The 27578-nt window shown below is 41.9% G+C and overlaps 3 protein-coding genes across 3 annotated transcripts; 1 reads left to right on the forward strand and 2 right to left on the reverse strand.

Moving 5' to 3' along the window:
- Positions 1-665: 665 nt before the first annotated feature.
- On the forward strand, positions 666-5009 carry tagln (transgelin). The gene is made up of 6 exons (XM_019892688.1): positions 666-793; positions 2220-2262; positions 2893-3084; positions 3219-3390; positions 4203-4305; positions 4391-5009. The coding sequence occupies exons 2-6, from the start codon at positions 2251-2253 to the stop codon at positions 4527-4529; spliced, it is 618 nt and encodes a 205-aa protein (XP_019748247.1). The 5' UTR covers positions 666-793; positions 2220-2250; the 3' UTR covers positions 4530-5009.
- A 122-nt stretch (positions 5010-5131) lies between these two features.
- pcsk7 (proprotein convertase subtilisin/kexin type 7) lies at positions 5132-17328 on the reverse strand. The gene is made up of 17 exons (XM_019892674.1): positions 17206-17328; positions 15966-16242; positions 14737-14967; positions 14364-14498; positions 13736-13901; positions 13554-13644; positions 13383-13437; positions 12582-12720; positions 12404-12504; positions 10536-10703; positions 10301-10405; positions 10070-10172; positions 7628-7784; positions 7418-7512; positions 7202-7307; positions 6581-6698; positions 5132-6155 (listed from the first exon to the last, which is right to left on the reverse strand). Exons 2-17 carry the CDS (start codon positions 16185-16187, stop codon positions 5889-5891), a joined length of 2259 nt encoding a protein of 752 aa, XP_019748233.1. The 5' UTR covers positions 16188-16242; positions 17206-17328; the 3' UTR covers positions 5132-5888.
- A 1618-nt stretch (positions 17329-18946) lies between these two features.
- On the reverse strand, positions 18947-24924 carry bace1 (beta-secretase 1; the record flags this gene model as incomplete). The annotated part of the gene is made up of 8 exons (XM_019892669.1): positions 18947-20392; positions 21084-21255; positions 21856-22005; positions 22246-22347; positions 22451-22585; positions 22677-22814; positions 23884-24100; positions 24818-24924. Coding segments are annotated over 8 exons (1260 nt in total), but the record flags the coding sequence as incomplete, so codon positions are not given.
- Between the last annotated feature and the right edge of the window lie 2654 nt (positions 24925-27578).

Below are 27578 nucleotides of genomic sequence, written 5' to 3' on the forward strand. Positions count from 1 at the left end.
AGCTCTGAATGAGAACAATCCTCCTCATTTCAATCGGGTGTGTTGCAGCAGGGACAGATGGAAAAGAGGCAGGACGGTGGCCCGCGAGGACCGACTTTGGACGCCGCTGCTTTAATTCAAGTGGGACAGGCTCACCCCCACCCCTATTTTGTTTTTGGAGGATAGAGCTGCGCAAAAATATCTTTATAATAGAATGTCATTCTATCACACTCACACACTTCAGACTCTTGGAACTATTTCTTACCGGCAGGTAAGGGAGCGCGTTGACCTAGCCGGTTGAGTTGAAGCACCTGTGGCTAAAGCCAAACTCTGGCAGCGTTTTCACTTTCTGGACCGAGATTTGATACCTCTGACAACCGGACACAGTGAGCTCACATGACTTCCAACTCTCTCATGCAGCCAGCCACTCAGAGTGATGAGGGATGCAGTGCAAGTATTTCGGGAATTCCCTTTGCGCGGCTGCCGCCTGCGCTTCGCATGGAGGAGCTCTACCCAAATAAGGCTGGACATTTGTACTGCGCTGATGGAGTGGGAAGCAGTAGCAGGGAGCTGGTAAAGGCCATGCCCTTTTTAGGATGAACTTTCCTTTTTTCCCCTTCCCATCCAAGCCCTCCTATTTCCACTTGACACGCCCTCCGTCCACCGCACCCACCCGCTCAAATGTTTCTGTCATTAAATCGTCTGCCCCTTTTAAGCCAGCTTTTTTAAGGAAGGAGATCTCCGCAAAGAAAAGAGCCACACTCCACTACCAGCTGCACAGTCGGCCAGCAGAGAGCAGATCCATTCCCTCACTGTGAGTAGTAATTATGTTCATTCACATCTCAACAAATTTCTGAGCACACTGATTTTCCTCGAGAAGTAATTGATGGCCTATTGACCGACAAAGGAGGCAACAGGCCTGTGTCAAATGGTCACGGGATGCAGCGACCATTTTCTTACCTTTTATTTAGCGGAGTGCTGTATTAGGCAGAGTGTGTTTTGCTGCTAATTAACCAGGGCCTCTTAAAGTCCGTCACGTGTGTTGTCTCCTTTAGCAAGCAGGGTCTTTTAGGTGTTTTTAGTGTGACCACAATGACCCGACCCGGACATGCAGGCTCGCAGGGTTTCCAGGTGGGGCAAGGAGATGACTTATGAGAGATGCATTCATCTAATCAGGGGGTCGGCAACCTGCGGCTCAAGAGCCGCATGTGTCTCTTTAACGTTGTCCTAGTGGCTCCGTGGAGCTTTCTCAAAAATGTTTGAAAATTGAAAAAGAAGGGGAAGGGAAATATTGTTTGTTTTAATATGGTTTCTGTAAGAGGACAAACAGGACACAAACATTCTTAACGTTTTCCAATGCTGTAAAAATGTGTAGAAATGTGTTGCCTTCATTATAAGGCTTTTAATTTTTTGCGGCTGCAGACATATTATTTTTTTCAGGTTTTTTTTGGTCCAATATGGCTCTTTCAACATTTTGGGTTGCTGACCCCTGATCTAATCTCAGCAGACAATCAAGAAAATTGCCTCCACCAGCACAAGTTTTGTCCACCATTGGAACAAAGTGATGAAGAACAAGAAAACCAAGGCCCACACGCTCAACTGTCCACATTTTTGCGCATTATTACCTCCTGTTAAGCACACTGTGTCCATATAGGATCATCAGGGGCTGATATGACTGTGGTGGCTAGGCTGCATGACGCAATGCAGCGAATGCCTCATTTACCACAGCTGGAAACGCCGGTTTCCTGTCCTCGCTCTTGGCCGACTCGGCCATGGAAACAGCTAACCTCAGCAGGAAAACACAGCTGCACAGAAGCGCAGAATAAAAAATAGCAGAAAATTATAAGCAGGCCCTTTACCATACTTGCTTATGTGTTGCCACTGTGCAACTGATGTGCTTTCTGGGAGATGTCTTGTAGTGTTTGAGGAAGCAGCCAGACCACACCAAAGTTTGTTGGACTCGGCCATCTTGAGTTATGGGCTCAATCACAAGAATAACAATATCCTCCCAAAACCACAAAATGGGACAATATTTGACTTATTCATTTTTTTTAATTATATTTTTTGACATTGACTGCAAAAAAAAGAAAAAAGTGTGGGGTTGGCTTGAAAGTGACAAGGGCTGGCCTTCTCCACGCCCATGCCGCCATGTATCTCCGCCAATGACACAAAGCAGTTGAAGGCGGTGTTGCCCGTCTAACATTTGGTGCGTTAACCCTGACTATTTTGAACCTACCCAGGAACAGGAAAGTGAAGTGACCTGACGTCAAGATGGCAGCAAAGGTTGGATTGGTTCAGACAGCACCTTGATTCGAGTTGTGCACAAAAAAAAAAAAAACAATCGAGTACATGAAAAACGCTGGCAAGCATTTGTATGTATGTTGGCAGAGAGCAACAAGTCATGTGGTGTGTATGACAAAGAAGATACATGCAAAGATGGCTGATTTTTGAGCTCCCTCTCTGCACCACATTGCCTTTGGACTCCTAATAAGACAATGATGTGCAGGAGGGACACACTCTGCTGATAAAGTCACCCTGATGGCAAAACAGGAGATCCACTTGAGCAGCTAGCTGAGCATTTTTGCTTCATTCCACGCTTGGGACACGCATGACTAAGATGTTTTGTATTTTCAGATGTATATTGTTTGTAAACATTTATGAGTATGGCCACATGCATGTTGGAGCTTTGAAATTCCAGTTTGACTTAAGAACATGTTTGTGTTCTTGTAATGCCTGAATCCCAAAATTAAACGGCACAATGATTCAGAATTTCACTAAATTTGCAGTCTGGGCAATGATATGTGATCAAAGTGAATTCTGCTAGCTTTGAAAGTTAGGCAAACCGCTCATGGCAAGGTTACTTTTGAAAATATGCAAGATCGCAGTGAATAAATGATGCGTTTTCCACATCAGCAGGGAGCTGGCATGGCAAACAAAGGTCCATCCTATGGCATGAGCCGGCAGGTTCAGGACAAGATCGAGAGCAAGTATGACCAGGATCTGGAGCAGATTCTGGTGGAGTGGATCGTTCGCCAGTGTGGCTCTGACGTCAAAAGGCCAGAGTCAGGAAAAACGGGATTCCAGGCCTGGCTGAAAGACGGATGTGTGAGTGCACGACACAATCATACTGTTTGCTTTTTCGACTGACCCGCATCTTCCGTAAGTCACCCACTTGTGACAAATCTTGACCATCATGATCTTTCTGTATCTTTTCCTTATCATCCTTCCCTTCGGTTCAGGTCCTGAGTGAATTGATCAATAGTCTTTTTCCTGGAGACAAACCTGTGAAGAAGATTCAGAGCTCAACCATGGCTTTCAAGCAGATGGAGCAGATCTCTCAGTTCCTCAATGCTGCTGAGAAGTATGGCGTCACAAAGACTGACATGTTTCAGACTGTCGACCTCTGGGAAGGTTAGATGGCTCTTCACTTCTGTTACTGGAAACGCCGCATTGCTACTGCCATGATGGAATAGAAGTGATCTAATGTCTGTGAAGAGTAAAATATACCCTCACCCTTGAAGTTGATGAAGGATGAATCATCAATATGAAATCTCAAAAGATTTTCTGAGGTCTCATTCGATACGTGGCGGTCATGCATGCAGCAGGGATATACTGTAGTCGGGTTTTTTGTTGTAGTTGGCTTCTAATTCCATTTTGACTATAGTTTTGTAAATTCCGTTTTAATTACTCATAAGGGAGCGTTTGTTTTTATTAATTTGTATTCCCCCTCCTGCCAAAGTACTTCGTTGTAGTTTATTGCTATTTATCGATTTTTTTTTTTTAATCACCTTCCTAAAATAATGGCCTAAGTCATGTTTTGACAAATGTATGCATTTGCTTTTGACACCTTTTCCTGATGTTGGCCACCTCTGCGAAAATCGAATGTAGTTAAAACAGGTTATCGGAGTAATTCAAGTTCCACCCCTGCAATGAAATTATTAATAAATGTGATCAGTGTTTTGGTTCTGTTTTTGTTTTCTGGAAAAAAAACTGACTTGAGCCATTATTTTCGGGAGGTGAAGTTATGGAAAATTTGCAAAATTAAAAAAAAAAAGTCACAATACATACTGTGCAATAAAGTCACCTTCAGTCTTCTATATAGCTGAACAGTAATAACCTGCAGTGTTGCCAGTTACCTTGAAAAAGTACCTGTTTTTTTTTTCTTGTATAAGTCGATTGTACACTGTAACAGATCCAAGGGCGGTGTCTCTGTGTGTCGGCAGGTAAGGACCTGGCAGCAGTGCAGAGGACCCTTTCAGCTCTCGGCAGCTTGGCCGTCACCAAGGATGAGGGCACATACCAGGGCGACCCAAACTGGTTCTTTAAGTGAGTCCTGTCTAAAAAATAATGTATCCATTGTTCACCCTCAAGAAGCACTCAAGTTATTTTTTGTTTCTATGTGCTCTTGTAGGAAAGCGCAGGAGAACAAGCGAGAATTCTCAGATGATCAGATGAAGGCGGGCAAAAATGTGATTGGTCTCCAGATGGGGTCAAACAAGGGAGCCAGTCAGGAAGGCATGAGCTACGGAAGGCCGAGGCAAATCCTGTAAAATCCCTGAGCCACAGGAATGATTCGACCCCGATGCCCGTTTCAACATTTGAGAGCCTGTAAACAGTGGCCATTAAAAAGGTCCTCCCAATTTCTTTTTTTTCCTTTCCCAATTCAGTAACCCCCTGCCGCTTCATAGGGCATTTACTTTCAAATGAATAACCCAAGTCTCAACCCTTGACGCAACCCACACTGTTCACTTTTGCAGAGCCTCACCTTGCGCTATTCTGTCAGTCCCAGTTTATTAAGAGCTGTTAGGTGCCATTGGCGAAAGCACTACATAAATCTTATAATCCTGGATTTGGTCACAAAATAACACCTTTATTACCCATCTTTGTATGACAAGACTACCACCATGGGGAACCTTCAATATTACTTAAAAAAAAAAAAAAAGGAACCATATCTCCTGCTATCTACGTATGCCTGCTGTATCAGCACTGATGTTTTGTACATTTTCATATTAAATAATGACTTGGAAGTACATGTGTGAAAAAAAAACTGTGTGGTTTGCATTTGCCAGAGTTGACTCGTAACGTAAAAGTGAGGTTCTTTTCAGTTCACTGCAAAATTCAGCATTAAAAAAACACTCGCAGCTGGTTTTGTATCAAACCCCAAGATGACATTTCAAGTCCTTTATTCTCATTGATTCATGTGACTTGCACAGCAAAACACAAATTGCAACTCCTCCTTAACTGTCCAACAGTAAAGAGAACTCTGGTACATATTTTTAAAAAAACTGTATAAAAACATAGTTTCATCGGCAGAACAAATTATGTATGTTATATAAGGCATATATAAGCAACACTTCAGTAAAAAATATAGGCGTGCATAATCCACAATTGAAAAACCCACGTCAAGTTTTTTTCAGTAGTTGGTTGATCATCAGCCACAAGTAGGTCTCCTGGGCTTTAACATTTAATGCAATTTATCCTCCATCAAAAATACCTTTATTTTGATATCAGATTTTTAAAATGAGGCCACTTCTCACACCAACCAGACTCAAACAATTGCTCGCTCACAGCATATTGATACCTTTTTATAAAGTGCATACATTACATTCCCCACAAGGAATAGCAAATTATTCTGTAACAAACAGTTTTACTGAGACTCTAATTCCTTTTGGTTTTCTCTCAAGTGTTTTGTGAGGGATGGCTGCACAGACACATTCCAAAAAGATGTTCACAGAAGCCCTCGCGTTTCAATCACATTTCAAACGCTCCGCTCCACAGTGAACTCCATCCACAGTTCAATCAACAGTCTACATTGCACAGTCAGACAAACCACAGTGAACTGGGTGGAGAAGGACGAGGTGGAAACCTGAGACAGCCAAAGAGAACCTTTGTCCCAACTTCGGGCTCTGTCATGTCGTCATCATGTCTCGATCGATAAGTGGCATTTTGGCCTCTGAGTCAAGCACTGCATGCAGCTCGACCCCAGATTCCCGCTCCTCACTGCCTTCGTCCTCCTCATCTAATGCCTCCTCCACTCGACGCCCATTCCTGACTCTGTGACCTGTTTTCCTCCAGGACAGGCATTGGAGGCCTCTGAGGTCCAGGTGGGCCATGGCGGCCTCCAGTATGTAGTAGAGAGACCAAAACAGCGCAAAGCAGCCAAGCAGGAGCAGAAACTGGACAAGATATGAAAAGATACTAGCTGGCTAGCCCGACAGCTAGCTAGCTGGCTGGCTAGCCTGACAGCTAGCTAGCTGGCTAGCCAGCTTGTTCCTGAGTGACTTCCGGGAAGAGACTGCCAAGTGCCACAAGAAATTTAGGTAATAACAGAGAGAGAGAGAGAGCGAGAGAGCTAGCTAGCTAGCTAGCTAGCCCGCCAGCTAGCTGGCCAGCCCGCCAGCTAGTTAGATAGCTAGCTAGCCTGCCAGCTAGCTAGCTGGCTAGCCACCTTGTTCCTGAGTGACTTCCGGGAAGAGACTGCCAAGTGCCACAAGAAATTTAGGTAATAAAGACCTGCTCCTTTTTGATTAGTTTGAGTAGGTAGATCATGGAGAATGGACAGCAAAAAAAAAAGTGTGAGCTTTGTTTTGAGGCAACTTACCCTGAGACTGCTCGAGGTGAAGGGACTGATAATCTCTGATGGAATATCTAGGCCTGGGGAGCAAGGCAAGGAGAAGTTGCTGTGCAGATATTTGCCACTCATGGCATCCTTCACCAGCCTGCCATTTATTGGAGAAGTGGTGAGTAAAACATGATCCAAGCAGGTCATGGAAGATGGAAGAGAACAAGTAATAATAAAACGATACTGTATGAACAACAACTCAAATTGTTTATGATCCCAAAGTGGTGAGTAAAACATGATCCAAGCACGTCATGGAAGAGAACAAGTAATAATAAATCGATACTGTATGAACAACAACTCAAATTGTTTATGATCCCTTAAAAGTCTCTCGAATGATTCAACACAATAATCCACTCAGCTCAAATGAAACTGTTATTTGTCATTTGAATTGACACTGAATTAAAAGGTGCTTCGCGGATTCGACGCAATCTGTTTGCTCCATTTTTACATGTTAGCGCCATGCAAAAAGCCACACAATCCTTCAGTGAATTTGGCCCAAGGTTTGCACATTTTGCAAAACACACTATAATGAGGGCTTAGTTTAGACCAAATTAAAATCGCAATTATTTTAGCTGAGAAAGACTGCCGATAAGGGCTTACATTTGTCTGTCCTTGACATCCTTGAAGGTCAGAGAAGATCCGTACAGAGTCAACTTCCACTGCTTTAATTCCCCCACACTGGCACATTGTTGAGATGATGGTTCCTCTACATCAGCACAGAGATGGGTCATTGTGGGAGCAAGTGGAGCGCATTGCATGGAGCAACAAAAATGTGTGCAATTCAAAACGTGTGTGAACTGAGCAGCCACAGCTTACTATGGTCAGATAGCTTGAGGTAGTATTGACCGTCAGCTCTCTCCCCCCAGCAACGCACAGTGGAGAAGGTCCAGTCCTGGTAGCCTGCAGAGTCTCTGGGTGGGGGTGGAGGGGAAACGGCAAAGGCAGAGAACAATATTCATTTTTGAGCACAGATATGGCTTGGATGCTCCAATCAGAATATGTGAGCTGTTGCGACGGAGGGGCCACCTGTCAATAGCCCGTCGAGCCCCAATGACCGATGGAATACCGCTGGGACAGAACAACACAATCTCCAGGTTGCCACGACAAGGGTGGGTTATTGTCACCGTAACAGCCACATGCTCCAGTGTCCGCATCCCAGACAGTGCCAAGTCAGCAGCAGTGACTGAGGGAAGAAACAGACAGAGAAAGTGTGTCTTTCCTTTTCAAACATATGTAGGTTGGAACCGCTCAGGTGCTGGAATCAAAGCCTACACAAAAAAATTCGACTGGTCAAAATGATGATGGTGCCCATCTGCAAGGGGTACCACAGTGCATTTCAAGTTTGTGATTTGCACCCAATAATATCCAACCACTGGAGCACATGTATTATAATACATTTATTATAGAAAGAAAATGTTTTGTATCTGCTGTACCTTTTATATTCATCAGCCCTAAAACATTTACAAGTCGCAGAAACTGCACAGGCAACCGAACAGATGGTGCCAGAATTACACAGGTCTGCCTTTACAGTTTAGGCCACAATCAGTTGATGCATTATCATTAAAAATTAGTGCGAACAATGTAAGCGTTTTCACGATCGTTTTACACAGTCTTGATTTGGATTGACTTTTAAGTGGATTAATTATCGTTTTACAGTCTTGATTTGGATTGACTTTTAAGTGGATTAAATATTTGTGACAATCAGGACTGAACCTCACCGACGACTCAGTGCTCACCAAAGAATGACAGCAAGGTGTTCTTTTCATACTTCCTGGATGATGACAACTAATGAGTTCATCTGCTCTTTGACCATTTAAGGTTGCAAAACACCCTGAGGCTGAGGAGGGACATGAGTTGATGGAAAGTATCAACAAAGGTATAGCCTTATAGTCAATGGGTAGTAATTTTCAGGAGGGTAAGAGGCTCGGGTGATGTAAACAAAACCATTTGAAATGTGGGCTCATGAGTCTACAGAACACTTTTCCACTTTGCATCAGTCCATCTTAGATCGGCTCGGGCCCAGAGAAGCCGGCGGCGTTTCTGGGTGTTATTGATAAATGGCTTTTGCTTTGCAAAGTGGAGTTTTAACTGGCACTCACGGATGTAGTGTCGAACTGGATTTTCTGACATTGGTTTTCTGAAGTGCCTGAGCCCATGTGGAGATATGATTTACACATTGATGTCGGTTTTTGAAGCAGTGCCACCTGATGGATCAAAGATCATGGCCATTCAATGTTTTCGTTTTTTTGGCCTTGCTGCTCACATGCAGGGTTTTCTCCAGATTCTCAGGACCTTTTGGTGAGATGATGGACCATAGATGATGAAATCCGTAAATTCCTTGCAACTGTACATTGAGAAAGATTGTCCTCAAACTGTTTTCTCATGCCGTCGTTCACAACGAGGTGAACCTCGCCCCACCTTGTGAATGTCGCTGACGATGTAGTGGTGCACTCGTCTGAATTGTGTTCGGGCAGCTTGGGATCAGTGACTGTGTGGATGTGGGTGTGAATGATTGTATGTCTTTACATTTGCCCCGTGACTGACTGGCGACCGGTTCAGTGTGTAGTCGGCCTTCCGCCCGAAGTCAGCTGGGATAGACCCCAGCAACCGCCTGTGACCCTGTTCAGGATAATCGGTGGATGGATGGATGACTGAGCAATTCAGTGTAGCTCGTTTTATACCCAATCATGGCACCCGTTTGTTCCAAACAGGTGTTTGATGAGCATTCCTCAACTTGCCCAGTCTTTTTGGGCTCCTATCCCAGCTTTTTTGGAACGTGTTCTAGCCATAACATTCTAGGTTAATCATGATTTGCAAAAAAAAAAAAAAAAAAAAAAACCCTCAACAAAATAAAGTTTAACATCTTGAAAATTAAATATCTTGTCTTTGTCGTGTATTCAATTAAATTCAGGTTGAACATGATTGCATTCTGTGTTGATTTATGTTTAACACAGCCTCGCAACTTCATTGGAATTGGGTTTATAGTTCAAGGGTAGAGGTAATGTTGACTGAACAAGCAGGCCCCTCTGGCAGCGAGCCTGACCGCTAAAGGGCCCAGAAAAGTGCGAGACGACAGACGGATAAGGGGTAAGGAAAAGAGAGGAGAGGCAGGAAATGTTTCTGCTACAGTTTGATCACCACAAACTCAAGACGTGGAAAAAGAAGACAATAATAATGAGGGGAATCTGAACACTGAGCAGAGTTGCTGACCAACAAGTGCCCAAACGTAAGAAATAAGAGAACAAAGAGACACGGGCCATTTGGAGCCATGTGGTTCAGTGAGTAAATGTGGACGCCTCAATATAGAATCAGCAGAACATTACCTAATATGGACGCTTAAGTCAGACTGAGGAAATGAAAGGAGGGAAAGGGGGGGAGGTGGCTCCACGGCGTCGTGTAAAAGTTAACCATTGAAGGCCGAGCTGAGAGAGAGAGAGAGAAGAAGAGAGCAGCCGCACATTCAGGTACCTGTCCAGGTGCGAACCAGCTCCTTAGGATACGATGGAATGGACACTTTCTCCTTAAATACTGAGCTCTGATAGGACACAAGAAATGGCACTGGCTCCCATACCTGCAAACCACAGCAGGGCAAAAAATATAGAGTTCGTTGACTTGATTCAGCAATGAGGTTAACATATGTGTTTCTTTCATTGATGTTAAATGCTTGGTGGTTGCAGCTCGACATGTGTATTTATGTACCTTGGCTGCGTTAACAAGTTTCCATGCGTTGAGGAGACCGAAACCATGCTGATGACTGTGATGGAAACCGGCTCCGTTCTCCCTCCAGTCTGAACTGTTGTCACACTAATGGGTGAACGTTAGAACAAACAAGGATAACCGTTTTGTTCTCACGCATTCAATCTACAAGGAGAAACACTCTCCCAATGAGAGCAGGCATACTGCTAAGAGTGGCACAAGGCATCAGTTGTTTTACCTTGGTGGCAGTGAAGGCGATGATGTGCTGGACGTCCCTCCAACCGAGGCAAGGTCGGACCTGGAGCATGAGAGCCACCATGCCGGCTGCCAAGGGGGCGGCGGCGGACGTGCCAGTGTGGCTCTCTGTACAGCCTGTCCCCTGCTGCATGAACCAGTCCGATGTTACCTACACAGGCAGATGGGTTGAAGCTATACAAACCACGGGCAACCTGGTATGGCGTAAACAGCCAAGCGGTGGGAATTGCTCTGCTCCCAGCCAAACAAACACATAGCTAAGAACGTTTCCATGAATCGCCTTTGTCACAGATGTGTGCATCTCAAACAGGACTGCGTGACAGTATTAAGACTAGGTCAGACTAAGTCATTGGTGTCTGTCTTGGACAAGCAACTTTCCCTAAACGTCTGTCGAAGAGCGATTGAGATCTGTGTATAGAACTCTGAAGATATGACATGACCAAGGCGAAAATCGATGCTGTCTGATCACTTTGAGGGGGACAACAATAAAATATTTCAAATTCCATGTCCAGTTTTTTTTTTTTTGGTGCAGACAGTGGATTTAAGAGCATTCGTTGAGGATTAGCTTTGAAATCAAGAAGGCCAAGGAAAGGAATTTGTCCAAATAAAAATCAAGAGCCATGAAGTACGCTTACTTTAACAGAGGATAACAAAGAGAAAACAAATGTGGGGCGGAATCTAACCATAAAATATAAACAGCAAAGTAATGGGACCCAACTCCTAATGGATTCGGGATTAGACTGCAACGCTGGCAAACTTTCACTTTGGTGAACTACTAGGTCCTGTCACTGAACATCAGACTCTTCAAAAATGAAAAAAATGTAAATTCCAACAGCAGGAAACAGGAGGAAACTCTCCCACTTTAACTTGCACTGTCCGTTCCCAGTTGCAATCCTTTTGTCTATGTAGTGTACAGCATGAACGCTAAACAAATGGCTCATATATGATGCTGACAGTAGAGTCCACTCACGCTCATTGCGTACAAGTAAAAACATTTTCATCTCGGTGATGTGCAGTTAATAACAGGCAACATGATAGAGGAGGGAATTCGCAGCACTCTCAGTGTTTACGTGTAGAGTAAACACTCTTCCTAACAGCTGTGCAAGCTGTTGAAGATTTCAGGCTCCTAATCGCTGCTCTGTGTGCGCCTATGTACACGATTCTTGTTGACCAGCCTTGTATGAAGTGGCACAATGTCTCACGTTGTAATTGCATTCTAAGCGAACAAAGATGTTAGTTTATTTCGCTAATCGTGATGAAACCTGTCAATCATCAAACCTCAGATAAAAAAAAAAAAAAAAAGACCCAATCTAAAATGGACAACAAGGTGCACTGCACAGACATAATCACATTTCCCAGACTCTTCTTTAGGTGTACCGTAGCCCGTTTATCATAATATCTTTACACATAATTATTATTATAATAATGCACACATATTATTTTAAAAATTCAATTACAGCGATACATTTGCAAAGATGTTGTTTCCTGTGTCAATCCCGAATGGGCCACACAGTTAAATTTATAAATGCCAGTGCAGGATAAAGACTCGGCCAATAAGTGCACCGTGGTCAGCTTGTGGCTCACTCTCCTCTCGAGAGAGGTCATTTTGTCAAATCACTTCCCCCCCAGGAAATGGCATTCCTGTTTCCATCGTGACAAGGAACAAACACCAACAAATAAATGGCTGGCTTCTATAAATCCTGGCAGCATAAAAGGAAAAAAAAAACAAAAACACTAAAATTGATGATATATATACTAAGTGCTAAAAACATAGGGAACAAATTCAAAAGGTTCAGACTAATTGAGCTAGAAATTTGGCATATGTATGTTGTGTTCACAAGTAAGACTTACAATGCTCCTGAGCTTATTCCCTCCGCTGCTGAATGTGACAGCCAACATGGATGCACACTCTTCAGCATAAAAGGGCATCCTGCCATTCTCGTCAACAGCTCCTATGTCCAAAACAGTACAATATAAACCTTCATTTTGGGACGTTCTGCAATGATGTACACTGAAAACTCAATTTTACCAATGGTGATGGTGTAGATGGAGTTGGCATAACCATCATAGTTGCAATTGTCATTGTATTGACCTCCATTGCCACTGGCAACCACAAAGATGCTTCCAAAACCACGTCTTCCTGCAATGACTCCGTGCTGAAGTGCAGCCTGTGAAGAAAATTGAATATACCGTAACTCACCAATTATATGGACTACTTTGAAAAACGGAATATTCTTTTATACAACAAATATCACATCTATTCACAGACGTGAACGCTGGCCAAGTAAATGTTGAGATATATTGCCCTCTACAGGAGAAAAATAACACTGCACTAGGTGAAACTGCCGAGCCACCCTTCTCATTTACCTAATAAATGTTCTCCACAGTGGAACCTCAAAATGCTGATCATAATCGGTTTTTGGACACTGGTCCAGCTCCTGCTCTGGAAGTAATTCTTCTCCTACAAAATAATTAGTTTGTAGGTCAAAAAAATTAACCACTGTAAAACCTTTATTAAATGTTAAGGCAAATGAACTCTACATTTTTTGTTCCAGTGTATAAAAAATACTGTAGGTTAATTACCAAAGTAAGTAAAATGAACAGAAAGAATAAAACAGCAGTCTAAAATGATGGCTGCCACAGGTGTAATGTGTGGTATAAGGGGAACTAACTACTGTACATCAATGAAAAAGCCACCTCAAATAGAAGAACATCACCAGCAGTTCATTGCAAAAATCAAAGTAAAAGCTTGGCTAACATCCAATAGGATACAACAGCAAATGTAGCAAGAAAAGAAAAACCAATAATCTCAACCAGTGAACATTCTGACCTTGCCCAAAGGGTGGGGCCCGTCCACAGTGTGTCCATCATCATCAGGACCCCAACTAGGAAAACACAATTCACAATGTGCGACGGATTGATTAAATACAGATTTTGAATTATAATTACGACCAGACAGACAAACAAGACAAAAGGATCACAGTGACACACGTGTTGTTACCTGCAGCTGTAGATGTCGTTGACTTGATAGTGTTTGTTGAAGGCTATGGCCTCCAGGCTATCCGTCAAGGGGCCGTCCAGGACCCTTATGCCTGCGGGTTCAAGTGATTGATGTTTCAGCCTATACCTCACTCAACACATTGGAATGAGGCATTAAAAACAAACTACATTCCTATTGTGTACCTGCCACCTTACTGCCATACGCCACGCCCACAGCACAAAAGCTGTTGTTGGGAACTGCAGCGATCTCACCGGCACATCGAGTACCGTGGTGGTTGTCACTGTGCACATCCGGGTGAGGCATAGGGTCTGGGTCATTGGAGTTCAGATCATAGCTGCCCTCTGGACTCTATTACATTTGGGTAAATGTGTACGGAAAAATCATGAAATAGAAATGATTCAGTTGATACATATTCATTTGAAAATTCATTTATACAACTATCCACTGCGTGTGAGGAAAACACTACTGGACCCATCCATTTAGATTAGCAAAATTCCACAGATTAGGTGTGGTAAGAAGAGCTGATTATGATTGGCCTCATCTACAGCTATGTAGCAACTTGTTTGTGCAGTCACAATAGCATTTTTTTTTTGCTTTAAAAGCTGTTAATTATTCCATTTTCCAGTATTTCATATTTTTTAAGAAACTGGGGATCCTATAGCTCAAAAACCAAGATCAGTTTTGGATTCGCACGCAAAAATTGGTTTAAAAAAAGCTGTCTGACCTAACTCAACAAAAAAAAATTGTGTTCCCCAGCGTAATTGGGTTAAGAAATTACTGCGGTGAATAGAATGAATTACAGTGACTTACATAATTGGGTTCGAGGTCTTTATGAGTGTGTTGTACCCCGTCATCGACCACCACCACGGTGACTCCTTGGCCAGTGATGTTGTGCTCCCATACGCCGGTCACATTAATGTCCATGTCCTTATTAACACCATTGTGCTTCAATGCAAGCATGTAATGCAAAGGGAGGACATAGATTAAAGTAAACAAGAAGAATGTGTTGTCTGAAGACAATTGTAGCTAATGATGTATATAAATATGGGGTATTTATTTGGGCCTAACACGTTTAGCTTAGTGCTTGTGAGCATTTCAAATTTCACCTGTGCAAAGCACACATTGTGACATCATTTACACAGAATGAAACAGTAATGTATATACTATAATTACGTTGCCTCACCAAGTGCCACTGTTTAGGGTAATGGGGGTCATTAAAAGCCATAGATCTTTTCGAGCGGCTGAGCACCCTCTCCTGGGAGTACCAAAGGACATTAGGGTGGTTTGCCAGCACTTTCCCAGGATGGAGATTATTCCTCCAAACATTAGCACCAGGATGAGAAGAACACAGCAAGTAGTGGCCTTCTAAGTGTCCAATTTGGCCCCGGTTGTGCAGCCCAGCCTGTTCTGCCACCTGGAATGGTGAAAGTACAGAGGAAGATGAAGTACAAATGTAGATCAATATTGAGCTCCTCCCACACAGACAATTTCAAACCACATCCGCTGCGAATTGTGATGCCTGACAAGACCATACATCAAATAAGAAAAGACAGGAAGTGAAACTCAAAGAACAAGCCACATTTGTTGAAGCTACTGTTGACTATTCCAGTATATACAAGCGGTTGGGCAGGCAGTGTCGAGATCTTTTCTTGCTGTGGGAGTGGATGTGACTGTCCTGCATATCTGTTTTGGTTTAGGCCTGAAACATACTGTAGGAAAATAGTGGCATTGTGCTGGCAAAAAGAAAGTCTGAAAGAGGTAGCTGCTGCATGATTCGCTAAAATGCTTCCAATTCTCTGCATCACTGTTTCCCAACCAGGGGTTGGTACAGGTACCTCTGGGTGTGCGTGAGCACATTGCAAGTGGTACGTGGAAACATTTAACAGTGTATTTCCATGTTCAATAACCTGCGGCACAGCTGCACCAGAATCACAAAAGCTGTGCGGCAGCTCACGTCTCATTAAAGCTCAGATGACTGATGAAAAGAAAGTAAAACTGCTCCAGTGAGTCTAATTGTTATTTTTGTTCAATATTTTGTTCTGTATAAAAGCTTAAAGGCCTGTCAAAGGAGCTCCACTATATTGTGGTAAATGCTCCATATAAAAAACGCAGATTTGTTTTTCTTTAATTTGATTCCTCATTTTGTTTATTAATATTATTTATTTTCAATGGGCAAAATACTGAAAAATGTGTACTGCTCTACATGACTGGTAGCGAATGTGTATGTAACGAACATAAAGGATGTCTCTTTATTCTTGGCAAACGTGTTCTCTGCGCCACACATAACTCTCTTTTATAACACTATGAATGAGTATTCCTTAGTTAGTTGCACATGTACTGTAACAGTAAAGAAACAGAGACAACAGTTTGTTGACATTGCACTGTCATTACATTGTATGGAAAAAAAAGCACCTGGTTGGCAATGACATCAAGCTCCTCACATTCCAGTTCATCCTCATGATGTGGGTCAGCATGGAGTCTGACAGCCCATGACTGACCTGGATCACAGGATGGCGCTGAAGGTGACTGAAAAGGAAATGACTGGATGCCGGACTGCAGATGGGTCAGAAGTAAAAGAGCAAAAGTGGAGAGAAACAGGAGGAGAATGAAGGCGGTAAAATGGAGAGTTGCCATCACAGAAAAGGATGACAAGAAGGTCAACTGGGCGAGACCTCATCTGAACATTAAGCTGGATGTGAGAAAAAGAGAGAGAGAGAGAGAGAGAGAGAGAGAGAGAGAGAGAGAGAGAGAGAGAGAGAGGACAAAAGTCCTGGTCAGTGGCAATTTGAAAAGAAGGGCTGGATCAACATAGTGTCTTGTGACAGTTTGACCTTTTACCACATTTCAGGTTTCAAACGAAGATATAAAATAAGACTTTTGTGTGTGTGTGTGTGTGTGTGTGTGTGTGTGTGTGTGTGTGTGTGAAGAATCAACAGCATGTGGGACACAATCATGAGGTGGAATGAAATTTACACTATGCTGTCAAGCTGTTTTTTTTAACTCGTAAAAAGTGACATGGTCTCGACGTAAGAGAGGATTTACTAACACGAATGAGGACATAAAAACAAGTTAATGATATTTTTCAATCTCTGTTTAGTGCTTTGTATTCCAAGCAGTGTCTGTACTGATAAATAAATCAAAAGTAATTCACTCTTATAGAGCTACAGAGACGCGAGTCGTTCCAGAGCGTGGGACATAATGTATTGTACAGGGTACTTCTGAAAATCAAAGGCTCCATAACAACTGGCAGTTGAAAATATCTTGTCTTATAGTCAATTAGAGACCCAGGCAATGCTCTAAAAACTGCTGCGACACTCTAATGTTGTGAAGTTTTCAATGGCTTTGGAGCTACGTATGTTAAACGATTACTGTATGTCTAGCTCACTGAAAAGCCATCTAACATTTAATTTGGCATTTCTCGTCAGACAAGAAGCCACAAGGGGGTTAGACAGCTAACTGCGGGAAGGAAGCTGGTGTTTTTTTCAATAAGTGTCTTACAATGTTCCAACTGCGGAAGTTTATCAGCAAAACAGTTAAGTAGTGGACAGTATTTTATCAGTCGACTGTACAAGCGCCGTCCATTTCCTTGTCTTTTAATAGATAAAGAAGCAGTCATTACTATTTACAAATTAAAAGCTGTGTCGTTAATTACCTCCAAATGCAAATCGTTCCTCTCGTGTCTCTGGTGAAATGTGTATGAACAGTACGGTAGTCTTATGATGGACTCAATTGTACGGTTGCGCCGGTCATTTCCGCAATACGTAACAGGTCACTACTTGTACGTATGACGTCATACGGATGTTCGTCATTCGTTAACGTGTACGCACTTCCTTCTAAATTTTCTAATATTTGTTGTAGAGTTTAATCTCTCGGTAAACATTTAGAAATTAACAAAGAGCTAGACAATTATTTGTACATTGTAATTCCATAGTGAGTTATAGCTCACTGATCTCGAATGAACTTACTGTGCCTGCTATTGTTACTGCCTTGTCTTTTTTATGTCGCTTGTGTATATTTTTTTTCGACATATTACATTATCCATTCATTATGTGTTACCAAATAAATATTTTAATTTAATAGTGAATTAAATCATCATCTGAGCTGCTTTTCGGTCACGAGGGTGCTAGAGAGAGAGAGAGAGAGAGAGAGAGAGAGAGAGAGAGAGAATCATACACAAACGTGGGTTTAAATTCATAAACACACACACAAAGGGAGGCAACACACATATTCTGGATTAAAATGTATTTAGGTAAGGATAATGTCACAAGACTTTCATTTTCAAAAATTACTTCCAGTATTTTTCATATTCATTTTAAATAATTGCATATGTCCAGATCTTAGCATATGCTGTGCCTGCACATACCTTTCTTGTAGTGCAAAAAATAACAAGAAAAACATGACAGAACATGTACTTCATTGGAAAAATTATGACTGTGACTGACATCCTGTATAACATGTTTTTGAGCTGGTTTCTGGGCCTCTCGTCATTGAGTATTGCCTTGGACTGTTTGTGTCATGAAAAAAGCCCCAAAGGTTTTAGATTGGTAACACTTAAGAGACGGTATCGATGATGTGCAATAATGCAGACTTTCTTTGCAACAATAAGAAAATGTGTTGGACTGCAGATCTGTAAAACTAATTGCATGTGCAATAGATACACTTAAGATAAGAGTACAATAAGTGACATCAAGTACTGACACTGTGTTCAGTAGTTTCAAGCAAAACAGACTACAATGTGATATAAGACAGTTTTTCTTAAGAATTCTTTGGTGGGGTTAGGGATATTGTGTAATTTAATAGATGTCATTATATAATGTTTCATAGTTTAATTTATTTAATCTGTCTGAATACGACAGCTGCACGCGAGCATGCGAACAAACGCAGACATGCTCGTCTCATTCGTTTTTGTCCTAAGCAAGTGACAGAAGATCAGAAAACCCACCAAAATCACACACAGATAAACATGCCATTTCGCACACTGTCAATTATGTCTTCCTTTGCTCTGTAAACATCGTGGTCAATTCATTGCATGAAGCTCTGTAGTATTTTTCTCTTGGGTTCCCCATCTATGGTGGCCTTGAAGGGCAAAACACAACACAAAAAGCTAAACACAGCAGCATATCCTAAAACACAAAAATGAATAACTTAAAAAAAAACAAACAAAAAAACAAAAAACACATGAAACAAAAACAAAAAACCCAAAACACAAGAGCAAATGAAAAAAAAAACCCAAATCAATACACAACAAACTAAACAATAAAATAAAACCAAATAAATAAAACAAAACAACAAAAAGCAAAAACAATTGCAAAGAAAGAGCAATTAAAAAAACAAAGGTCGATACACTTGGGCGGGTTAAATCTTGGGGGGGGTGCTTTCCTGTTTTGTTGTCAATTATTTTTTGTTGTTTGGTTAGTTATTTTTTTCATTCGTTGTTGGGCTTAATTATTGGTTGCTGTGGTTCGCACTTCAGGGCCACCATGAGCATCTAATAAATATCTGTTTCTATAAAAGTATTTATTATACATTGAAATGATATATAGATATTGAAAGCTACTTTTTTCCTTTTTGAATGCTTTTTCATCCTTTTTTAATATATAAATCTGCATAGGAGCCTGCGTGAAACATAAACCATTCTATTCATATCATTTTTGCCATCACAGACCTGTGCCTTATCCTAGGACAAACTTATCTTTCAAATGGTTTAGTTTTCTCATAAATATGTCTTTAATTATTTTTGCATTGCCCACGCAGCGAGCCTCCAGTTAATAAGCGATTGCACAGCAGTTTCTCTTAGCATCACCACGACAACCAGCCATACTATTTTAAAGTACGTACAACAAAGATGGAGCGGTCCCAATCCCAAAAGCAAGAGTCAAAGTGCTTTTTAGTGTAGAGTGAATTCCCTTTAGATCTTGCAATCTATTTTCCAGATTATTTTGCTGAAAAATATTTTACTTTGTAACACCGCACAACTTGCATCCCTTTTTTGGGTTTACATGGAGACCTTCCAATTGAAATAATTCCGACTGAAGATCTGTGTTCAACTGTTCACGTGACGTGATCTATTCTGGTCCGTCGCTTACGTGCCCCATTACATGAATCAGAACAGTCGTTTTAGAGCCATGTGACATGCGGATATCGATGTAAACATCACAATTTTTATCTACTTAGCACAGTAGTTGTGATTGTTGCGACACTTTTACTAAAGCGTTATCTTAATAAAAACAAGTTACAAGTAGTTTAAAACAATTTCTCCTGTTGCACCCGAGCTCTGGTAGGACGCTGCCATTTTCAACTGCGTAAATGTCACTACGCATTTACATCAAGACACAACATGTGCAGACCGGACACAGCCTGGCTATTCCCACTGAACTGTTGACATGACATTTGTTGGATTGGCAAAACGAAAATACCACCCTTGTGAACCCGAATGAAATTCCACTCCGATTGGGCCTTTTTATTATGAGTGAGGTGTTTATAAGGAGCATTTTCATTCCGTTTAGTCATTCGGTTTCATTTTAATCGGACTACAAGGCTCCATATAAACCCAGCTAATGTGTGGGCTCCGCGATACCCTTCGTCCTCCAGTTCACCAGCTCACTTGAGAAGTGATATGTCATCAGAGAAGTCGCCCTGCGGGTGAAGGCAGCGAGCAAAGCGCCACTGGCACACCATGAGACACAACGGCAGCATGAAGAGAGCACAGATACCCGCCATGATGTAGGCAATGGTCATAAGAGTGGACTCGTCTGTCTGGGGGATGTTGTAGCCACAGTCCTCCAGGTCAATACCGAAGAAAGGTCCTTCCACAGAGGTAATGCGAAACTCATCATGAACTGAAAATGGTAGAGTGGAGTGGAATGTGATTAGGAGAAAAAAATACAAGCTTACAGACATACAAAGCCCGAAAAAAAACATTCCCCCCTTTCCCGATTTATTTATTTTCACACATTTCTTATATTTAAATGTGAATGATCTTAAAACCATTCTTCACATCTCACAAAGGACAAGAAAAAATAATATTAAACCCCGGTTCAAAATTATAATTTTACAGTACTTATTGAGGGTGACAAAAATCCAAACCTATCTGGCCCTATGCAAAAAAAAAAAGTTATTGCCCCTTGAACCTAATAACTCCTTGTGCCATCCTTTGCAGCACTAACTGAAATCAAGCATTTGTAACAACTCCGGATGAGTATTTCACATCACTGTAAAGAAATGTTGACCCATGCTTCAAAGACTCACAATGGAGAGCTTATTTTAATAGGAACAGCCTGCTTAAGGTATACTACATACCACCAAATACCATCATCACGCAAAATCTCAATTGGATTCAAGTCTACACTTTGATTTGGCAACTCTAAAACCTTCATTTGGGGATTTTTATCCAATTCAGAGGTGTTTCAGGTTGTCTGTCAGTGAAACCGACTCATTCGGATTTTCAAAAACGAAACCTTTTTCATCCATCAAAAAGGCATGCTTCTTTCAAGCCCTCAGCTCCCCGTGACTCCATTCTGTCTTACTCACCGTGGCATGTGCTTATAGCAAAACCGATTCGGCTCTTTTCTCGATCAAACACCACATAGAATCCCTCCATGATAACTGCCCCCATAACCGTGCCAGTGCTAGATGGGGACACAGCAAACTTATAGCAGTCTTCCTGAGCAGAAGCTACGTCCTCAACTGGCCGCAAGTATTGCTGTATAGAAAAAAAAGATACAAAATATATAGCATGACACTTTTACCAAGTGGTACACTTAACGTGTAGGTTGCGAACATTTGCGGTATATTACAGCTATAGCTAACTTGACCACATATTGGTCGACACTAAAATTTATGCCTGGAAACTATGATTCATAATTTCTAAACTGCATTTAGGCCATTCGGAAACATCTTTGAGTCCCTGTCCATGCTTCCCGCACGGACATTTGTTGCAGATGCACACACTCAGTTAATATTGAAATTTGTTGTCAAGCACAAAAAGAAAAAAACAAGACCAAGTTCCTCCTCTTTTCTTAAAATTACTTTCCAGGACTTTTCCAGAAATGTTTCATCTGCTACAGTACGAGTCAAGTTACCACAAAAAGCACTCATAAATTCCACCGCCAAAAAGTGTTATTTTCTATAATTGCACCATATATTTTCGTGGACAACTGCCCGAGTAAACGATTTAATTATTGATAATCAATTCTAAAAAGATTCATTCGCGACAGCCTTAATCAGTTGCTTTAACTTCAAGAGATAAAAGCCCAGAACACATGCAACATGGTGACGCAAGGCAAATATTCTGTGTCTTTACCTGGGGCAGGATGGAGATTCTAAAGGACTGATTACGGTTTTCACTCATCAGATAGAGAGAGATGACTGGGAAGATGTTCCAGGGTGTCGTGTCGGCCTGCCAACACACCAGCTGTTCGCCTAGCCAGAACCCAGATGGAAACTGTTCTGTCTGAAATACAGGGCAGGAAATGAGGACAATCAATCTATAGCTTCATATTTACATGGTTGAGGCAGGAGCAGGAACGGAAGACACCTGCAATACTACCTGAAAGCCCCCACCAGAAAGTCGAACCTTTATAGTACCCGTATGAAACCACCTGAATTCATTTTGTAGGTCAGCTCATCTATCAGTTTTTCCTTTCAATTTAACACCTATCTGTAGACAAATTTCAATAATTTGGGGACTGACTGAGGAAGCTGCTTCGATAGCCTTGACAGCAGCCTGGAAGACTTTTCTGGGTAGTCGGAGGTTCGTGGTGCCACTGTCCACAATGCTCTTATCGTAGTTGTACTGTAAAGGATAAAGAAATAGCAAATAGCTTTTGAAATCAGCGACACGCCACTAAAAACATTTTTTAAAAACTTATTATAGCGATCCGTGCGTCACATCTTACCTCCTTGCAGTCCATGTTGAGGTCCTGTCCATTCACTTCAATTCGCACAATAATGACCTCATAGTACCACTCCCTACGGATGGGAGTATACCAAAGCTCTCCCACATAGAGGGATGTGTCGATGCCTCCAATGATCTACAGGGTAAACATGCTGCATTGGCCATGCATCTGACACCGGATGACACTATATATTGCCGTGTTTGTATCAGTGCTGCAGGTGTCTTACCATGCTTCCTCCAACGGTGGCGCTGCCCAGAGAGTGGTTTTGGGTAAAGCCAGCACCGCATAGCTGGAGAGAGAAGAGGTTGGGGACAGGCGTCTGGCGAACCAGGGAATCAAAGAAAGGCTCCAGTCGCTCGTCAGGCTGAGGAAAGATGTAAATTACTCCAACTTTTTAAATTTAAATTTCAAGGCAGCAGGAAAAAATGTGATTCTGCTTGCCTTTTTCTTTGACTCTTAACGTTTTAAATTAGGGCCAGAGCAGCTACTGCATCAAGATCCCTATGCTTATGGATATTCTCATTCATCCACAGGATTTCTTTCTCAAATCAGTGAATTGATCATAACTGGCCTGCTCTGATTAGCACAGACCAGCCTGAGTTGGTGTGGAAACGCAACTATTTATGCTCCAAGTTGAAGGCACCCCTTAACGTTCTTTAGTGATGTAAACGACGGTTGTGAAGACGCCTTGGAGAGAGGCTTCTGTCGGTCAACAAGTACTGGTAGTTGGGTGGAAAATCCCTTTTCAATATTCCAATCAGTTGCAAAAAAGGTAGAGAGGTACTTCTGTAGTCATGGGGGACTGTGTTTTTATTGTTCGTCAGAGGTAGAATCATTGAGTCACTTGTTCAGTTATTGTGTGTGGTGAAGGCTTTTGATATATCCACACACAGTATCAAAACCACTGAGTTGTTCTGTTAAAAGAGCTCAGAGCCCTCGTTTCCATGTCCTCCTTGTACATTTTTGCACGGATCGGAGACACCAGAAAACCTATAGCATGTTTTTGTCTCCAAATGTTCCCTGGAAGTTAAAATATGTGGTATGAAGGCAAAGTTCCAAAAACTGCCATATTTGTTCAGAGTTAAGCACAGTTCTGTTTTTGAGGCTGTGGTCAAATGTTAACCATTGCCTGTTTCTACTGCATCCTGTTTTTTTTTTTATTTATTTTTTAGCCAGTTTCAAAAAATATCTCACCAGTGCCTTGACAACTTTTCTACCCCGGCTGTGATTATTCCCATGGTGCCAGTATAGCAACCGGCCAGTACCCCGCCTGCAAGGGCCCTCTATAGCTTCTCACAGCTGAAGCTATTTTTGTTCTTTAACTATTTTGCTGCAATGGCCTTTGTGGCCATAATCTCAAAAAAATTACAAACGGATATTTGACCCAATTTATTTGACCAAAACTGAGGAAAATCAAGGATCAGTGCACATACCCGTGCTATATCCGCATAAGCCAGTCCAAGAATTCCTTCCCAGTTGGATCCATTGATGAAAAAGCGATCAGATTGGGTGATTGCAGCAATGTTGGCACGGAGCGTGGCATTGGGGCCGTGTGGAACAGAGACTAAATCCGAACCCAACTCGCCTTCCCATCGACCCTGGGTATAAGGAACATACACGCTTCTTCCAAGGTCACGGTAAGATGTCGAGCTGTGGACAGCAAAGGACATATAATCACTGATATTCATCAAGTGCATGGATTGGATCTGTGTGTACTATAATGCATGCAACCAAAATAATACAGTTGAGCAGGGCTGGGCGATTAATCGATTTCAGATTAATTTAAGGGGCTTTTTTTTTCCACCACAGAATTAATTTTTTAAATCAATTTTCTGACAGTAAGATAATCGTAAGCAAAACATCAAGGTATCACAATTATTAGAATGATAGCTCTTTTGATTCGAGTGCTTCCAGGCCAAACATATTTTGCAGAAGTTGCCTGCCTCACCTGTACCACTATGCATGAGAAAAGACCATGAGAGACCTGGAGGGTGTGCGGCGTTACTCTCCATGCAGTGTCATGGGTCATGCCTCATTTTATTACGTTTAATTATTGAACATTTAAAATGCTCATTTGTCAAGGATCAAAGGAAGCAATTTTTTTCCAAGAGGAAAAACGTATTTTTGCAATATCCAAAAAGAAAAAAAAAATTTAATTTCTGCAGAAGTTCATGCAAGTCAAATGCTCAGGGAAAAAAATATTTCAGCTGGTTTGGTAAGAAATTGATAATGCTAATGCCAAACTTGAATATCATTGGAGACTCAATTATAAGGCCCTATCGCCAAGCCCTACAGTCAAGTATAATGAATAAATAAAGTAGGCAAGATATTGTGTATTTCTACTGCTGATGATTTGACGATACTCACAGTGAGCGATGGTAGTATCTGCGCAGGAATGGATGAGCAGCTGCCCCAACAGCAAAGTTACTGCTTCCTGTATCCACCAGTATGTTCAGCTGGTGAGTGGAGAAAAACAGAATTAATGTTCAAATACGCTCATAAAAAACAAAAGTGGATGGATAATTCAGTGAGATCTAAGGATAAGACTTGTATCAAAATGTTACCTCGACAATGCATAAGCACTCGGTGGATTGCAAACCACCATGACCATTGTTCACCACATATTAGTAATGACGTAGTGCTGTATGCATGTCTTAAAGTGAGAATAATCTCCATGTCTGAGGGCGATTCGGGACTTGTATCAAAATGTTACCTCGACAATGCGTTAGCACTCGGTGGATTGCAAACCACCATGACCATTTTAGTAATGACGTAGTGCTGTATGCATGTCTTAAAAGTGAGAATAATCTCCATGTCTGAGGGCGATTCGATACATATCCAAATTCGATGCGGTTCAGCATGGGAGAAATCAGATTTGATATCTCAGGAACAACTGGGTCAGTATTCACAAAAGAGGTTTCGCTGGAAAGGGAATTCAACAAGTTGTCATTAAAATTTGCAGATATTTTGAAAAATTATTCTGGAATATTTTTTGTGGTTGACAAACATATGCTCCACACTTCAGCTCATTCATCAGTAATGTAGTGAAAATGAGTGGAGTGTGTATTTACTCAACCAAGTCGACTGCCACCACTAAAATTGCAGTTTAGGTGTCATTGTGCTCCTTGTGAAAAAAAGTTAGCATGAAACCCTGCAGTGTATTTGAACCCATTCATCACCTCCGACAGCACACAGTCTAGTTTGTCCTCTTTCATAATGTCCCCAGTGATGTTTCCTGTTGCCCTGAATGTCCTTCCGCTCTGTCTCCCGTTGAACCCTGTACCCCTCTCGAGTTGCCCATTCAAATCCCAGTGCCACCTGGCTCCTCTTTGGTCTCGATGTGAGTATCATATTTTGCAGTTAGGCAAAACGTTACTGAATGAAAGTTACATGGAACCGCAGAATTATGTTCGGTACATAGTATGCTATAATTAAGCACCTTCTCCATTTTGTTATCATGCAGCCTTGTTCCAAAATTGATTAAACAGAAATCTCTCGTTTTTCATGGTTAATTGGTACTAGAAACCCCAGCAAAAAGTGCAAAACCGTGAAGTAGGACAAATCTGATTTCATATAAAAATGGATGGGTGGCACAGTGTTCCACTGGTTAGCACATCAGCCTCACACTGCAGAGGTGGAGGGTTCTATTCCGGCTCCAGCCTTCCTGTGTGGAGAAAAAAGTGCAAAACCGTGAAGCAGGACAAATCTGATTTAATATAAAAATGGATGGGCGGCACAGTGTTCCACTGGTTAGCACATCCGCCTCACACTGCAGAGGTGGAGGGTTCTATGTGTGGAGTTTGCACGTTCTCCCCATGCCTGCGTGGATTTTCTCCGGGAACTCCGGTTCCCCCCCCACATACCAAAAACATGCAGGGCAGGAACACTCTAAATTGTCCTTAGGGAACTCCGGTTTTCCCCCCACATACCAAAAACAGGCAGGGCAGGGGGCAGGAACACTCTAAATTGTCCTTAGGTGTGAATGTGCGCGTGGATGGTTGTTCGTCAATGTGTGTCCTGCGATTGGCTGGCTACGGGTTCAGGGAGTACCCTGCCTACAGCCCTAAGACAGTTGGGACAGGCTCCAGCATGCCCACGACCCTTGTAAGGTTAAGCGGGTTATAAAAAGGATGGATGGATGGATAAGAATTGATGTTGATTGAACGATTAAAGTCTAGTTCAGCCACTGGTCAGTGCCTCGCCATCTATGAACCTCACCGAAAATTAGTTTTACACCCGTTACGCCCTTCTTTACCTTTTGCGGCTACCATGGACGCTGTCCGACGGGTTGACGCACTCGCATCCGTGCCCCTTACCGATTCGTTTCTTGCTCACCGCCTCCAGCCACCTCCCAGTCTTCCTCCATCCGCCCTACTGCATCTTCAGGTTCCGGAGCCCCAGCATCATTTACTCGCTGGAAAAGCGGCACTGACTTCCTGCGAGAATTTTCAAAATAAAAGTGATCTGCGATAGGTGACAATAAAAATCAAATTACATGTTTCAGAAATTTGTTGAGAGTTAGTGAGAGCTATGTTTCCCATAGCTTTGTTAATGTGATAAAGCCAGTTACAAAAATTTTAAATTAGCTCTTGAGAACAATTGAAAACATACATCTTGTATGTGTTATTTTCAGACTAGACAACAAATATCTGATTGCGAGAAGGTTTTTAGGCTGACACAAGACATCACATTTGCCAAGAAACATTCTGGCAATTCTCTTTAGTAGGGCTGTGAATGGGGAATACATTGCTTCTCCAAATTTGTTGCCATTGTCGTTTAATACTGCCTGATTCACATTCCTCCATGTGTTGCCTGTCCTTATTTTTTTCCGACCCTAAAATGTCAATCAATCAAAATCTTTACCATAATGAAAAAAGTCTGCCTGATTCACATTCCTCCATGTGTCGCTGTCCTTATTTTTTTCCGACCCTAAAATCTCAATCAATCAAAATCTTTACCATCATGAAAAAAGTCATGAGCCTTTTTTTTTTGTAAAAAAAGTTAAAACGCATCACGATTTGTATTTTGAAATGTAGAGAGTAAAAGAAAAAAGTTATCAGAAAAATAGATGCTCAAGTAAATTACAGATTACTGAAAAAAATAATGCACAAAAAAATGCACAGTACAC

Source organism: Hippocampus comes, unplaced genomic scaffold (genome assembly GCF_001891065.2).
Source record: "Hippocampus comes isolate QL1 unplaced genomic scaffold, H_comes_QL1_v1.1 scaffold72, whole genome shotgun sequence".
In the NCBI taxonomy this organism is placed as follows: domain Eukaryota; kingdom Metazoa; phylum Chordata; class Actinopteri; order Syngnathiformes; family Syngnathidae; genus Hippocampus; species Hippocampus comes.

Coding starts and splice junctions, on each gene's coding strand:
- tagln (XM_019892688.1), top strand. Junction 3,085..3,218: donor CCTGGCTGAAAGACGGATGT/GTGAGTGCACGA, acceptor CCTTCGGTTCAG/GTCCTGAGTGAATTGATCAA. Junction 4,306..4,390: donor GACCCAAACTGGTTCTTTAA/GTGAGTCCTGTC, acceptor GTGCTCTTGTAG/GAAAGCGCAGGAGAACAAGC.
- pcsk7 (XM_019892674.1), bottom strand. CDS start 16,187: ATGGCAACTCTCCATTTTACCGCCTTCATTCTCCTCCTGTTTCTCTCC. Junction 10,173..10,300: donor AACTTGTTAACGCAGCCAAG/GTACATAAATAC, acceptor TGTGGTTTGCAG/GTATGGGAGCCAGTGCCATT. Junction 7,785..10,069: donor GCTGGTTCGCACCTGGACAG/GTACCTGAATGT, acceptor TTCTTCCCTCAG/TCACTGCTGCTGACTTGGCA.